The 17,085-nt window shown below is 38.9% G+C and overlaps 1 protein-coding gene across 2 annotated transcripts in view; it reads right to left on the bottom strand.

The window, feature by feature from the left end:
- PDSS2 (decaprenyl diphosphate synthase subunit 2) overlaps nt 1-17,085 on the bottom strand; it is a 275,272-nt gene that overhangs the window by 150,714 nt on the left and 107,473 nt on the right. For both annotated transcript variants that reach the window (XM_021008088.2, XM_078155211.1), the window contains one exon: nt 13,472-13,606. In XM_021008088.2, coding sequence (XP_020863747.1) covers nt 13,472-13,606 — 135 coding nt within the window. The remainder of the gene's footprint in view (nt 1-13,471; nt 13,607-17,085) is intronic.

The following is a 17,085-nucleotide window of genomic DNA, read 5'->3' as shown; positions in this document are numbered from 1 at the left end:
TTCCCTAACAACTTAGAGTGAGGGCAGTATTATAATAAAAATAATACTCAATGCTTTCAGGATCTATCGGAGCATATAGGGCTATGTAAGTGGCCCCGGATGGCTATATTTTTTAAAGTCTTGCATCTATTTTTTATACTTTTCCTACTTCCTCCCTTACTGCCAGCCATCATTTCTCACTGAAGTCAGTGTGTTTGCCTACATCACCTTTAATTTCCTGTAGCTCAAAACCTATATCACGCTTGAGAGAACTGTGATTAATATATGAATAAGAAGGCTCTGAATGAGGGCCTCAGAAGCCCACCTATGAATAAAGTGAATGAATTTTAGTGCCAGGACTTTTTTACTTTGGCTACTCAGTTATTATATTTACTTCCTGTTTTTTTCAGTTTTTGAAGGGGTAAGGCTAATTCTCTAGACTAGAAACTAGGATTTGTCTTAGAAAACAAAGTGCCCCAATACAACTAAAATTTGAGTAAATTCACAGAGTCTAAGAATTTTAGAGCCAAAGGGGTCTTTGTAGAGCTTAAAAGTAGTGCCAGAATTAGAACTTAGTACTCCTTGCAGCTAGGTGATGCAGTAGATAAAATGACAGGTCTGGAGTCAGGAAGACTCATCTTTCTAAATTCAAATCTAGCCTCAGGCAGTTACTAGCTGTGTGACCCTGGGCAAGTCACCTAATCCCTCTTTGCCTCAATTTCCTTATCTGTAAAATAAGCTGGAGAAGAAATGGCATACCATCCCAGTACCTTTGCCAAGAAAACCCCAAATGTGGTCATGAAGAGTTAGACATGACTGAATACCACCACCACCCTCCTGACTTCATTGTTCTTTCTACTATAACCAATTGGATTTGTGTGTTTCATAATGTGGAAGAAAGGGAGGGAGGGAAGAATGGAAAGAGAAAAGACATCCAGTATGAGAATATAAATTCAAACTAATTGGAGAAGAAGATAAGCACGATTTTGGAAAAGTCTTAATTATAAGATTATGGGGCAGCTGGGTGGCACAGTGGATAGAGCACCGGCCCTGGAGTCAGGAGTACCTGAGTTCAAATCCTGCCTCAGACACATAACACTCACTAGCTGTGTGACTCTGGGCAAGTCACTTAACTCCAACTGCCTCACCAAAAAAAAAAAAAGAAATTAATTATAAGATTATTAAGTCAGCAGGTACTTAATTGAGGCAGTGATACATAGTGGATAAAGCACTGGACTCTGAATCACAAGATCAAAGATTTAGAGCTAGAAGAGGCCTTAGGCCTCTGAGGCCTCCATCTCTTTCTTAGTAAAGAAGCTAAGGCTGAGAGGTTAAGTGTCAGAATATCTGATTTAGAATTTCACCTCAGCCATTTCTAGCTGACCTAAGTAAGTCACTTAGCTCCTTTGTGCTTCAGTTTCCCCATATGTAAAATGGGAAAGACAGACTCTAACTTTGAAGGTTATTGTGAGAACCAAATGAAATAGTATATATGAAGTGCGCTGCAAGTGTTAGAGCACTATAAATATCAGTTATTACTGTACGGAGGGAGATCAGTGAGCATGTGCATGCTGCTCAACTGACTCAATCCCCACAGAGAAGAGGGTGTGTGTGTGTGTACATATGCACGTACACATGTACACACAGACATGTATACACATACATATAATGGAAGGTCTTCCCAGTTTGGCACATGAGCTGTGCTATGAGCCAGAATCAGGGTACACTCAGAAGACAGTAACCAGCCAAAGCAAGTCTCTTAGGGGTAGCTCTTTCCTGCCTGGCTGGTATTCAAGGAGGATGAGCTACTGTGAGCCTCTGGGAAGGGCAGGGCCTTGAGCCCTTTCAGTGAAGTTGCGAGGTTATGGCCTTCTGGTTTTGTCTCTGTTTTGTCTCATCTCCTTGCTTTTAGGTGGAAGAATGCTGGAGACAGCTATGCTCTTGTGAACTTCAAAGGTCAGAAGATCCAAGAAGGTGGAGTCTGTGACAAGTTCTACAGGCAACTGGCCCAGTAAGGTCCAGAGGAGCTGAGGGAGCCAGCCCAGCAGAAGGCCCTGATGACCTAAGGGGCTCTGCCACAGGTAGCTGAGACACGGACTTATGCAAAGGTTATGCTATATATTTGGAGGCTAAATTTGAGGGATCAACGCTATGTAGAAAATGCTTATTTTAAGTCTGAGTACACTCTCCTTAAGGACCAATGTGGTATAGGAGAGAGTGTACTCCTAGCTGCTGGGAGGAAATGTTACTTTTTTTCTCAATATGTGTTACGAGTAAATATCTCTTTGAAAAAACTAACTTATGTTAACTGGTTAAATGAAACTTGACAGATCCTTGGTGGTTAACAACAGGGACCACAGACTGAACAGCAGCTCAAGCAGTAAGGACTCCCCAGCCACTGAGAGATACCCTAAGATCTTGAGGGGGAGATATAGCCAGCCTATATCACTACATTTTTATTATTTAAAAAAATACATATAGTAACTTATACAAACTTCTTATGAATACATTCTACTAGTCATTACAAAGATAAAAAATTTATTTTGGACATAATTCTGTAATCCTTAATGGTTTATTCCCTTACATTAAAAAAAAACCTTCAGAAATCCTGATACTATTAATTTTTGCATATTCCCTCTGTACTTCTAGTATAGCAAGACTATGTCAAATTATTAGAAATTCCAATAGAGTCTGAATTAATGCTTCTCTAGAACTCTATGTTTGGGAGAGGGAAGAATAACCTAGGCTCTTAAAGTACCGGAGGTTGGATTTGTCAGAAACAGCACAGCCACAGAGGTTGCCAGACATCCTAAGGAACAGATGACATAGCAGTGGCCAAGCACACACAAGCTATCCTTTCCTCCCTTGGCTTCCATGACTCTATTCTCTCCTAGTTCTCCTTTTTTACCATTCCTTTTCAACCTCCTTCACTCGTTCCTCTTCTTCCTCCCATCCCCAGAATGGGCATTCCCAAGGTTCTATCCTTAGTCCTCTCTTGCCTTCTCTTGCAAGGCTTCAGTTGCTATTTCTCTGCTAATGATTTCCAAATCTTTTAACCAGTCCCACATTTCTAGTTGTCTCTTGGACATCTCTACCTGAATATATGTTTCACCAACACCTTAACAAGTCCAAAAATAAACTCAATGTATTTCTCTTAAATCTGACCTTATTAGCTTTCCTATTTCTGTTCATTTTTCCAGTTGCTCAGGTGTCAAACCTTGTGACCATCTTTGACTCCTCCCTCTTCCTTACCTCCTGTATCCAATCCATCATTATCTTTGAAATATCTCTTATAAGTATCCACTCTTCCACTGCCACTACCCTAGTTAATACACTTATCATCTCCTGCTTAAACTATGGTAATAGGTCTGTTTGCCTCCTTCCTGATCTAATCCATCTTTCACACACTGCCAACATAATCTCTGCATAAAGTTGAGCTTGTCACTATCGGTGGGTCCCTGCTGCCCACAGGATGAAAATAAATCTTTTTGCTGGTATTTAGGCTTTCTACAGTTTGGCTCCAAGTTGCTTTCCAGTATTATTTTACGTGACACCCACTCCCTTTACAAATTCTATATTATAGGCCAAGATTTTTACCTTGTGTCACCCACCCTCTGTGCCTTTGCATATTCTACCCCCAATGTTTGGCACAGTGAAAATGATGCAGAAAGGAACAAGAAGGATACACTGTTAGCTGGTGATTGGGAAGCACTTAGAAAAAAACAGCAGTGACCAAAGCCAGATTTGAATGCAGGAGGTCAAGGAACAGGTGGTGAGGAAGCAGGGCGGCACGATCCACCAAATGACAGAATCAAAAGTATTCTCAGGGTCCACTGACTTCAGTCTGTACTTGGGCAAGACTCTCCTCTACAACATGCTGCACAAGTAATCATCAAGCCTTTGCTTAAAGAAGTTCTGGGGGAGGGGGAGCTTCCCTACCACTTCCAGAGGTAGTCTATTTCCCTTCTGAATAGCTTTACAGTCATCCCTTCTACCTTGCGACTTTCCCCATTGTGGTTTTGATGTATCACAGGTTGGCATAAGAAATTAAATGGGAATTTGGGAGAGTCTTATGGAAGCTGCAGACAACACACAAAGGCCAGCAGATGACACAGAAAAAGTTTAGAAACTCAGAAATGCATAAAATATATGTATAGTGTTATATAATATCAACCCAAATTTTATAATAAGGTACTGTAAACACTACATAAAAGGGAAAGAAAAAAATTTAGACTTCTCTGGTACAAAGTGAAGGCCAAAAATTTTTACACAGATTTCCAGCTCGCAGGGATGCCACAACCCTAACTCCCATGATATAGAAGGGGTAATGTATATGTTCGATAGTTCTCCTTTCTATTAAGCTTCAGTTAGCCTTTTTACGACTTGTATTCACAGCTCTGACTGCCTTTTGGAGCCAAGGAGAAACATTCTACAGCTTTTTTTTTTTCAGATGACATCTATCAAATATTTGAGGATGTCTAACTAACATCCTCTAACTAACTAGAGAACTAACAATCTCTTCTTTACCAAGCTAAACATTCTCAGGTTTTTTTTTTTTCTAAGTATTCCGAAGAGGACACCATCTAAGGTCCTTCACCATCCTGGCTGTCCTCTTCTGGTCACTCTCTAGCTTATCCATGTCCTTCAGGTCAGTGCCCAGAGCTGAACACAGTATACCTACTGCAAACTGACCAGAGCACTAGACCAATCATGATGTCTGGCAAGGAATGAGGGCGACTAAGGCCTTCAAAGAATGGCTTTTGCTTTAGTACTGGGAGAGACCCAAGCATATTTGTACAGAGAAGAGAAGGAGCCTGGCTAGAGGGAAAGACTGAAGATTCAAGAGGGAAGGGCTTACCTAGTAGTAGCTCGATTTCTAACAGACAGTGTTTCTTTTAGAAAGAGAGTTAAAGCTTTTCACTAATTAAAAGAATAATTTATGCAGTCTAGGTCTCTCCCTGCCCCCAAACTACCACTTCCTTAGTGAGGCTGATCTATACTATGTTATTTATATACGATAACAAACTCTCAGCTCTGAGTAGATTGGTAAGCTTGCCCACCTACTTTTTGTTGTTAATTATACTTGTTTTCTAAGAGGCTGATCTTATTTTGTTTTCCCAACAGCTCTGGTGAAGCAATGACTTCTGATGTACTGTACATTGAACATAAAGGGCCTTCCCCTTTCCTGCTCAACGTATAATTGCTGCATTTGTGCATGCTGTGTATGTTGAAAATAACAATAAAAAGTTAATGAAGAAAATAAGTGCTGGTTGTAATGAATTAATAATATTGTTAGATTTGTATCTGGAGTTTATTTTCATTGCTGTGGGTGGAATATAATCAATAGGAATATGTAATCAAACTATACAGGTTTGTATCTTCTGAGATTTCTCTGCAAAAGAGATTAGGTGTCTCAAATTTATCTTGGAAAGAACAAGTTAAATTGAATAATTCAGGGTAATCATTTAATGGTGTCACAAGCATTCCTCATGTTTAAGGTTTTCATAGGAGAGAAGCCCCATATTGCACTCCTTCAATAGCATAAGAACTTTCACCATTTCACAGGTAAGGGTGAAAAAGGAATAGGCACTCCCTGGTGGGGAAAATTCCCTCTACTACAGACAGCTGGTGCCTTCTCTTTAACCTACAGACTCAGAGAATTCCCTAGTGCATCAAAGAGTTACGGGAGTTGTCTAGGGGCATTAAGACATTATATATAAAGAGGTGAGACTTTACCCAGGTCTTCCTGGATTCAAGGAAGCCTCTATCCATGATGCCATGCTGCCTCTCATGTATAAAAAAAGACTAACAATTTTGTTCACAAAATAATCAGAGACAGACAATACTGGCTTAACTAAATGCTTTTAACATTATTCATTTATCCTTAATAGATAATTAAGCCCTAAGACAAAATTTTTTTTTCAGGTATTCTTTCATAAACATAGCTGTTTTAAAAAAAACCCCAAAATGACATGAACTGAATAGGTCAATCCCAAAGGTAAAAGACAAGCTGGGGGAAGGAGGGGTGGGGTGGTAAGAAGGGTTGTTTATTTGTTTAAATGATGAACAGAATCCTAATGTGCACAGTGGAGGTGAGGATTGATTGTTAGAGCCTATTGTTACTATAATTAGAAGTCACCAGACACCAATTAACAACACATTAATAAGATAAATCACTGTAATATCTGCAGCTGAGACCAAGGCCAGTCTTTATGCTGTGATCATTTAGATTCACAGGTTTATGGAAAGAGAGAGAGTGAATTTCAGAGCCTTAAAATTTCTTTATCTTCTTCCCTGAACTAAGAATTCCCCATATTCACTGTTTCCTATCTTGCTTTCCTTTGCATTTGGAGGAAGAAAATGAGAGGAACACTATGGTTGTTCATTTGAGATTGGGTAAGACCCTTTCTAGATACAACTCTGAGCAGCTAAGCTTTCATACTTGCGATTCTATATATCAGACCTTGAAGTGGAATAGTTATTTTGGTTATGTCATCATCTTCTAACTTTAATAAGCAACTGAATATATCAAGTTGGAAGAAGGAAGCACTTTAAACTTAGTGATTGTATGGTATTATATAAAAGGTGAATTTAGTATTTTTACCCAAAGAAACCGATACTGAAAATGTATACATAAATGTCTACAACGTGCCAAGTAGACATTGTTGCAAGCGCTTGGGATACAAAGAAAGGCAAAATGCAGCCTCTGGTCTCAAGGGACTCACTTTCTAATGGGAGACAACATAAAAACAACTACGTATGAACAATACATAGGGAGTATAAATGGGAGATTATATTAGAGTGAAGGCACTTAGGCCAAACGAGGACCAGGACAGACTTGTTGCAAAAGGTGGGACTTTAGCTGAGACATGAAGGAAGCCAGGGAAGCTGGGAAACAGAGATGAGGAGGGCGGGAGTTCCATACATGGGGGAATGCCATGTGAAATGAAAATGGCCAGTGAAAATGCCTGGTGTCCAGTGATGGTGCGTCTTATGGGAGGAATAGTATGAAGACCAGTGTCACTGGAGTGAAGAATACACTGAAGGGAATAAGGCGTCAGAAGACTAGAAACGTAGGAAGGAGCCAGGTTACGAAGGCCTTTAAAAGCTAAACAGGATTTTATATTTGATTCTGTATATAACAGGGAGTCACTGGAGATAACTGAATAGGGGTGTGGCATGGTTAGATCTTAGAGGTTAGATTCATTTTACAGCTGGGTGGAGGATGGACTGGACTGGGGACTGACTTGGGTAAGGGACAACAACCGAGCAGGCCATTGCAATAGTCCAGGTGTGAGGTAATTAGGGCCTGCACCAGTGTGGAGGAAGTGTTAGATACAGAAGGATGGGTATACCCAATAGTACTCTGTCCATAGTAGATACAAAATAAATAAATGCTTGCTGAATTAAACATAAGTGGTAACAAAATGACAGCTTAAAAAAAGAAAACTCTACAGCTATAATTCCGCTCTACTTCTATACCATTTTAAGGGATTTGGGAAGAGTTAATCACAAATAGTATTATTTTTATGACATTTTCTCCTATCAATAGGGAGCCACGCCCTTTTAGCAATAGGTTATGGTTCCCAAGACTACTTGTAGGCTTAGTAATCTGCAAAGTGTATAGTAATCAGGATAATCTGAAACATGGATAACAAGCATAGAATCAAGAGTTGACTGAATGCCCTCCATCCACATTTTAAATAAATACAAAAGACTATCTGCCCACAATTGTATTGTTATTGACCTGCTCCTACTCCATCTAGGTAGCTATGCAGGCAATAGGATTCTTGTTAGAGAAAATAAAATCAGTGCTCTTTACTATTTGCCAAGTGCACATTACCCACCCTAGACAAGTGGCTATTTATGAGGCTGATATGGCCATAACTACCTTATTTCTGATTCATTTAATTCTTTCTCACGCTGGCATGTTCTACTTTTATTACTACACTTCTTTTTGTGGCCAACAGGTAGAATACGAGGCAAGATGGACATAGAGAAAGGTAATGATCATCCTACACTGTGTATCTTCATTAAACACTGTGGCTCTACATTAAAAATACTGTGGATCTTCATTAAATTCTGCTAGTGGAGCCCAGACTTGGCAGGAGTGCCCGGTAAATCCACACCGAAAGCCATCATGTTCATTCTGCTGCAATCCTGATGGCAATTGCAGGGCTCCTACTACATCAGTTCACTCTCTTCCCTATACTGGGTACAGCAAACAAACCTGAGAGTAACACAAACTTAGGGGTGTCTGAAAACTACAGGTAAAACTACTAAGCCAAATAGAGATGAAAGAATAAATGTGAGCTGGGGTTGGGGGGGAAATGGCGGCGGGGGGGGGTCAAGAAGGTAAGGAAATCCAACAAAGGGTCTATGTTGAAACACAATTTTGTAAAACAGATTATCTGTGAGAAATTAAAAAGCTGGTTGCTTGTTTTTAAAAGAAAGACAGCATGGGATAGCAGATAAATAGTCAGGAAGACTTGGGTTTAAGTCTCACCTCTGAAACATACTGATTGTGTGACCCTGAGCAAATCACTTTACCTCTAGTGTCCTAGGTAACTGTCTAAGACTAGAAGCTGCAAAGCAGATTTTGATCTGTATTGATAGAAAGGTTTTCCTTAATGGGAATTAACTATGCCAATAAAATCAGAGATTCTGCCCATCTCTTAAAAATTTTATTTTTTTAAACTTTTGTTTAATTTACACATATCTCCCCCCTTATCTCCTTTGCATTACTTATATTTTTATTTAACAGAATTGTTTTGCATATTTTGCCTTGATATCACCTAGATCTCCCAATATAAAAAGTGCCTCATAGGTACAGAAAAATTTAGAGTGCCTGACACATAAAAAGGATATAACAAAAAAAATGATTGTTGACTGACTGGTGGAGAGAGGGCCCACACTGTTGAAACTAGGGATTTTTAAATATTTACATAAACACTATGCTTTTGCAAATTTTTTTGGAAGGGGAGCGGATCCAGTTATGGATGCTCTGTTTATGCTATCATTTTTATAATTTTACTTAATAAGTGGACTACATTACAAAAATTCAGGACACAATCTCAAAAGATGTTCTTGAATATCATTATTATCCATGTCTTCATCCAGAGATTATACTTTGTTATATGCCAAGGCTCTGCCTGTAGAAGTGAAGAGAATGTTCTGTTAATGAGTACTAACGACTTAAGAATGGTTTTTAATTATAATATAAGACCTAGGAAAACACCACCCTGAGGGGAGAAAAAAAAAACAAAAAACAAGACACATGATAGTGGGAAAGCCCACTGAGAACAGTGTAATGTGTGGAACCAACAGCTGAGTACAGGGACAAATGTCCAATGTCCACTGGTCTAAGAGAGAGGGTTTGTCCTCTCAGCTTAGTCAAAGAAAGAAGAGCTAGGGGCAGGTTACCAAGGGGCACTGGGAGAAAATTAGAGCTGATCTTCAATCTTGGAGGGAACTGCATGCTGGGAAAAGTATGGAGGAGAAGGGAGAAGGAGAGCAGAGGATATAAGCCATGCTCAGTGACAGGTATTCAATAAACTCTTTGTGCCCTCTTGCTCTACCCCTTTCACCATCAAGCTTTTGGAGGCAGAAGGAAGAAACGAAAGCTCAAAGACAATGGCTTCATTAGTAGCATGGTGTTCTTACCAATGGTGCTAACCAGCCACAATTACAATAACAACCAACAACTTATACTTCTGTTCTCACAATGAGCCTATGGGGCAGGTATTGCAAATACTAGCTCTGTTTTACAGATAAAGAGACTTTCCCATGACTTTCCTATGGTCACAATACTAAGAAGTGTCAGAGGCAGGTCTTTTGATGTCGAGTACAAAGCTCTTTTCATTCTACTAGGTAACCACTGTCTACAGTTAGCTTGGCTACTAATTTGGCTTCATTAGCACTGGATTCTCAAAACTCACACATTTTATCTTAGATTCAGATCCAATCGCCTGATATAAATACCATTTATTCAACACAGCTAGAACCACCAGTTACCAAATAACTAATTTTTATATTGGCATATACAATAATCATATTATTTCCTTTGGCATATACAGTAAGTCCTATTATTTCCTTAGGCCAGGTCAAAAGTGGTCATTTTGGCATCCCCCTTAGGATAATTTATCAGGCTCAATTACCTAAAGAGATAAAAAGACAAGTCCTATGGGAGAAAAATGCCCCAAATGTTAATCCAAATAGCCTGGGGGGGGGTGAATCAAAACTTTGATAATTGGTATTTTTTTCCAAATGTTAAATAATTCACTTTGGCATTATGGACAAACATAAGCCTAAAGCAAATCTAACATTTTAACAATTAAATTAGAAAGAACCAACCAAAATAAATGACTTTAGGGATAGAGAAATGAACTATGGAACCATTATAAAACTATTGCAAATAACTTTTTTTTTAAATCACTACTGCTTTTTTACATTAACAACTATGAAAAACATTCAAATACCACCAATGCATTATTGTATGAATTTGAAATACTGGGAGCAGTCTAAATCAAAATGTATTATTTTCCCCAAATAATGTTATGGCCTTGCTCTAGAACAAGAAATAGAGGCCCATAAAATTTATCTAGAAATTATTACTTAAATTTAGCTCTTTACACTTCATATTTTGCAAAGTGTTATACAATCGTTCAGATTACAAATCCTAACAGAAGCACATAATGTATTTTATAACAGATCAACAGGACAGACATTGTGACTATATTTTAAGTATAACTTTGATATTTTGATGGATCTGTGACCTCAAAAACATGTGACTTGTCCAAGTACTCCCCAGAATCTTCCACTGGGAGTTTACCAAGTATGCTGGGGATCTTAATCTAGATGTCATGATATTGCAAAACTGCATTAGAGTTTTGAGGGTTGTCCATCAATTTTTTCCCCCATTGCATCATCACTATCATCATCACAACATTTAATGTTTATATAGTACTTCAAGGCTGGCGAAGTTATTAACTCATCTGATCATGATTAAATCACCTTCTTTTCCATTCACATATCCTTTTGATGAGTTGTATTTACCAGTTCTTCATAACAGCCTGCCTTCACCCACTGTGTACCTCTCTATTGGTTTTCTGGTAATCCTCTATTTTTATTCTTTGCAGACTATGAAATCCCATGAGCCAGTCACAGCATCAATGGAATAATATTGATGTTAAAAAGACAGTGAGGTCCTCCAGATGCTGCAATTTGCTGAGTGAATCAAGCCCCAGAACACGGCAAAGCCTCCTAAGATGTAGAGGCATAATTATTCAAAATAATTCAGCTCAACTATTCAAGCAGCAGAGGGCAGAACCAAGATGGAGGAGTGGTAGGAAGCAGTGTGGTGAGCTCCTGTCCAAATACTCCTGATGGAGAAATACAGAAAAAGTCATAGTGAGTCCTTTGTCATAGGGAGATGGACATGGAGGTCTATGTACACTAGGAATGGAGGTGAGCCAGGAGCAGACGTGCACTAAGCACTGCAATGCACAGAGAGAAGCTGTGCACTAGGGTAACGGGAAGTTCCAGATCCTACCGGAGGACTCTCAAACAACTCTACTACTGGGCACTGCAAAAAAGACAGATGCCAACTAGCAGCTTTGTTATCTGCTACTCAGTTCTAGGTCACAGATCCGGCGTGAACTGAGAAAGGGACCTGCGCAGGGAGTGGTGTTCCAAGGGGGGCATGGGCAGTGTAGGGAGAAAGGAGAAAGTGCAGAGGTCAGCAGCAGCGGTGGTGTGGCTTAGACTCCAAGCTCAGAGCAGGTTCTCATTTCCGAGGCTTAGCTCAGCCTGCAAAATAACCAGTGTGGGAAAACTAGACCAAAGGGGAGCCTATAATTCTGCCTCTCTGAACCAATGGAGCTTTCCAGCTAGCTGACGGTTGGAGTCCATAAGCAGTTTACTCTTGCACAGACCCAAACTCAGGTCAGGAACTTGCAGAGCTGCAGGAGTGTGAGGACAGGAGTGGGGGTACGATCTGCAACAAACAAACTTTGGCCTGGATCAGACCACTTTGAGAGCATTGAAAGCTTGTAGGTCTCCCAGCCTATCCCTAATCTCCTAGAATAACACAACACTCAATATCAAAAGCCCCCCTGCCCCCCACCCCAGAAAGCAATAATAAGACTAGCTCAGGCCTTTCCTCCAGAAGTATGGCAGAGCCCAACCCCAACACCATGTCCTAAGTCACTCTGGAAGAATAAGCAAATAAAGAAACAATCCCACTATAACGAACAATTATGGTAGCAGGGACACTTATGACACAAATACAGTAGAAGAGAATGACTCCAAAACATCTACAAGAAATACCTCTGAGAAAAACACTGCTTGGGCACAAATTCAACCAGAATTCTTGGAAGAGATGAAACAAGAGTTTAAAAAACAGTTGAAAATGATTTCATAAATGGAATGAGAGCACTTAAGGAAAAAGCCAGAAATGAAATGAGAGCTATGGAAGAAAAAATTGGAAAGGGAATTAACAGCTTGGCTCAAGAGGTACAAAATCTTGTCCAAATAAAAAAACTCTCTGAAAATTCGAATGGACCCAAACAGAAGCCAAATGACTCCATGAGGCAATAAGAAATATTCAAACAAAGTCAAAAGGCTACAAAAATAGAAAAAAGTACAAGTTACCTCACAGCACTATTGTTTTCATCTTGATCCCGGCCTTCTCCCAGCATATATGCCTGAACAGATTAGCAGCCACCTCTTGAGTGTCTCAAAGCCTACTTGCTGTTCTTTACACAGGCCACCATTCCACCGAAAGCCACTGCCACCATGGCTTTGTCTGGTGTGGTCATCAGTATGTCATCAATGTAATAATGGACATCAATGCTTTCAGGAAATGGAGTTTCTTTCAGGTCTAGACCTATCCAACTAAGGCATTATGAAGCAGCCTTGAGGAAGGAAGGCAAAAATATACTCCACTCCTTCAGGTAAAAGTAAACTACTAACTAGTTTCAGACATACGAATCAACACACAATGAGGAGATCAATAACCATATACATATGTAGGGCCCTGAGCTACATTGATGAGGCCAGAAACTACCACAGCACTTGGTGTCACAACCCTATTTAGCTCCCCAAAGCTCATGGTAACCAGCGGGTGCCATTTGTCTTCCTTACTGGCCACATGGGATTGTTTCAAGGGGAATAATTATAGCAAAGTACCTGAGTCTCCTCTATCATCAGAAACAAGGAGGAACTAGCTTTCACTCTCCAGGAAGGCCTGGGTTGAGATGGTACCAGTGATACTAGAGGTACATTATAATTTTTTTCCCATTTTTGTAGCCTTTTGACTCTGTTTTAATATATCTTGTTGCCTCAAGGAGTCATTGGCTCTCTTTGCCTCAGAGAATTTCAGAGCTTAAAAAAAAAAAGTTTGTATACCTAATCAATGGCCATAATTACAGTCTCCCTAACCAATGTTTATTAACTTAAAAAAAAAACTCTCTGAAGGCCAGTTTCTTCTTACCTGGGATAAATTCCACTGACCATATCATGTTTGAGAGACAATGCTGCAGTGCTACTGGGTCCAGCCGCTTTGGAAATAAGTAATACCACCAGCCCACGCATCTGGAGGTTATGCCGACTGTCATGTACAAGCCTCCTAAAAACATAAAAAGTAAACGATGAATGAGACCTTTCATTATTCATTTTAACAGTATTCACAAAATCACAACAGGAAAAATATATATAGTGGAAAGTTTCTGGATGCAGTCAGAGAAACCTGTGAGACCACGAGCAAGTCATTTATTCTCTCTGAGACTCGGTTTCTTTATCTGTAAAATGGAGATTGTACTACTATACTCACAGGATTAGGAGACACATTGGTAGGTAAATGATTATGCAAACTTTAAATAACTATATACAGGTTAGGATACAAGTATTTATGAAGCTCAGGATTTCTTAGAGTATATAAGTATTGTGAGGGAGTGGATGGATTAAGAGAGGGCAAAGCAAGAAGCATTTATGAGGTGCTTATTATTATTATTATGAGGTGCTAATAAACACTAAAGATACAGGTACATACAAAAAGATAATCTCTGCCCTCAGAGAACTTACATTCTGACAGGAGAAGACAACACAAACAAGAGAGTTTAAAATGGGGATGGGTGGGGAGACAGCAAGTGCAGGGACGTGCTGTTTAAATTAGGAAAATCAGAAGCAGAGCTGGGAGGGGAGAGGCACCTCCCCCAAATGTCTCAGGAGGAACTCATCAATGTGAGACAGGGGAGGGGATGATAGAGGGATGTTCAAGGGTGAGAAGGAAGAAGGACAAGGATATTCCAGGGTAAACAGGCTTCAGGCACAGAGTTCCAGGGTGAAACTGTAGCTGAAACATGATGGCAAAGCTGAGAAACTCAGAAGCAGAGCCAGGAGAATAATGTAGGAGGAACAGAATTTTTAGGGAATTTTAAGGAGGTCCTGGAAAAAACTAAATTACCTGTTTGGAGGTAAAACTGATAAACTGTAGCTGCAAGAAAAAAAATGGTCAAGATTCTTTCTCATTTTGAATCCTCAATCCAATACATCCACCTCCCAGAGGAAAAGATATCCTAAGACAAAAAATGGAAGAACAAAGCTACAAACTGCATTTTAGTGGCAGCAACAGTATGAGAAATAAAAATAGTAGGCTTTTTTTCCTCTAATTTTTTGGTGAAAGGGTGATACAGGTTAGAAAAACCCTCAGAATTCTTGCTGCTTAGGTTGGAAATGTCTAAGAGCCAAAGGATCAGTTTAAATCTAAGCAAACACCTCGATTCACTCTCATAAGCAAAAGGAAACAAATTATCAGCAGCATCTTGCTATTTTCCATTGGTTATTTATGCAACATATTATCATTCCAGACAGGTATAGGTTTCAATCTGGAATATTAACTCTCTTTCGCTCTGCACGGTGAATTTCCAGTATTTCCAATGCAGTCGTCAGGAATATTTTGAGGTTAGAGTGTCGCAAATGGTAATTCTGTAAGAAATGAACAGCGTCATCTTTAAAAACTAAGGACAGTATTTTATGTTATCTGAAATAACTTTTTAGTACTGAGGAATAGTGCCATGCTCACAGCAGGCACACAGATATTTTATATAATCTCACAGCATAAGGAAAAATTAAACAGAATGGTTAATATACAAATGATTCACATACGTTTTTATATTGAAGTCATAAATGTAGTGAAATAAGCAATAAGAGTGAAATAAATTGAAGTTAAATATTTCTCAACCACTATGCCCTGAAACAGGAAGGGACCAATTTAAGCTAAGGTAATTTCAGAATAAATTAATTAGTCCAATATATAAATGGGTCAAATACAGGACTGTCAAGATTCAGACAAAAATGTCAAAGAGGTACTCTGCTTTGTTAGTATTAATGTTAGATTTATGGTCCCTTCTGCAATATCAGGTTTTCTAAATAAAATTTACTTCATCTTCTTTAACCAAGAAGGGATCCTTGGTCAGTTAGAAGGCTATTTAGGTTGAGGTTCTTAAAAAATGATCTGGCTCTGTACAGTGAATTACAATATTGTTCATACCTTTTTGACACAGTGATCCCATTAACAGCACTTTATGCCAATGGTATTATTAAAAAGAAAAAAAAAGACACCTGTATAGGAAGGTTCATAGCACTTTTATTCATAAAAGCAAAAAAGCTAAAAACAACCCATATGTCTAACAGTTGGGGAATAGCTGAACAAATTACAGCATACAAATAATAAATGTGCTAAAAGAAATAAACGAGGACTACAAAAAATATGGGAAGACATATATAAAGTGACATAGAGTAAAGAAAGCAAAACGGGAACAAGCAGAGCAGAAGCAGAATCGGAAAGGCAGCAACTATAACAGTATTTCTAAAAACAGAAGAAAAGAAATCGGAGGGGATATTGAAATAAAGCATTACTGTTATTTTGTGGAAAGTCAATACACTCAAAAAACCGAATTATTACATGCTTTTAAGTGCATGAATTTACATATAAATCATTTAAAATCTAATTGATATTTACTGGGTTTGGGGTAAAAAAAATTTTTTTTAAGTTCTTGGGGAAAAAAACCCAAAAGCTACTAAACACATTAACTTAATTGTATGTAAATTTATCCCACACTACCTTAGCTCTATATTCTTATACAATACCTACTTTGGGTTCAATCTTTCTCATATGAATTGGCAGAGAATACTGTTTATTTTGCAAGAGATAAGAGGGCCTTTTCTGAAAGTTTACATGGATGTTTGGGAACTCTGAATTTAGCTCTATGCTACCATGTTTTGATTTGGGAGTTGCTCTTTCTTTTCACAAAAAAGGGGCAGCTAGTAGGCGCAGGGAATAGAGCACTGGCCCTGGATTCCGGAGGACCTGAGTTCAAATCCAGCCTCAGATACATAACACTTACTAGCTGTGTCACCCTGGGCGAGTCACTTAACCCCATTGCCTAGACAAAAACAAAACAAAACAAAACAAAACAAAACCTAATAATGACAAAAAGAAGTTCTTGTTTCTAAAATCTCTATTGCAGGATATTATAACAAGGAAGAAGGAAGGAAATAAAAATTTACTAAGTGCCTAGTATGTGCCAGGAACTGTGCCAACTGCTTAGGACTGAAAAATGACTAGTACCTCCAGAATGCAAACTATATTATAAAGTAGTAATCATCAAAATGATTTGGTCTTCTTTCCCTTCATACAGTTATCACCATGCTTTAGTCCCTTATAACCTCTTTCCTGAACTGTTTCAATAGCCCTCTTTCCAATTTGTATTCCTGTCTCAAATCTCCCAACACTCCAATTTCATCTTCCATATAGTGGCCAAAGTGATTTTTCTGAAATGGAGTGCAAGTTTGGCCATTTTACTTCCTCCTACTCAATAAATTCCAGCTGCTGCTAATTACCTTTAGGATAGGCTACGTGGTGTAGTGGATACAGCACTGGGCTTGGAATTGGTAAGATTCATCTTCATGAGTTCAAATCTAGCCTCAGATACTTAATAGCTGTGTGACCCTGAACAAGTTACTTTATCCTGTTTGCCTCAGTTTCCTCATCTGTAAAATGAGCTAGAGAAGGAAATGGCAAACCACTCCAGTATCTCTGCCAAG

Source organism: Phascolarctos cinereus, unplaced genomic scaffold, assembly GCF_003287225.1.
Source record: "Phascolarctos cinereus isolate Bilbo 61053 unplaced genomic scaffold, phaCin_HiC Scaffold_5;HRSCAF=322, whole genome shotgun sequence".
Taxonomy (NCBI): domain Eukaryota; kingdom Metazoa; phylum Chordata; class Mammalia; order Diprotodontia; family Phascolarctidae; genus Phascolarctos; species Phascolarctos cinereus.
This window is presented reverse-complemented; position numbering and strand designations above follow the sequence as displayed.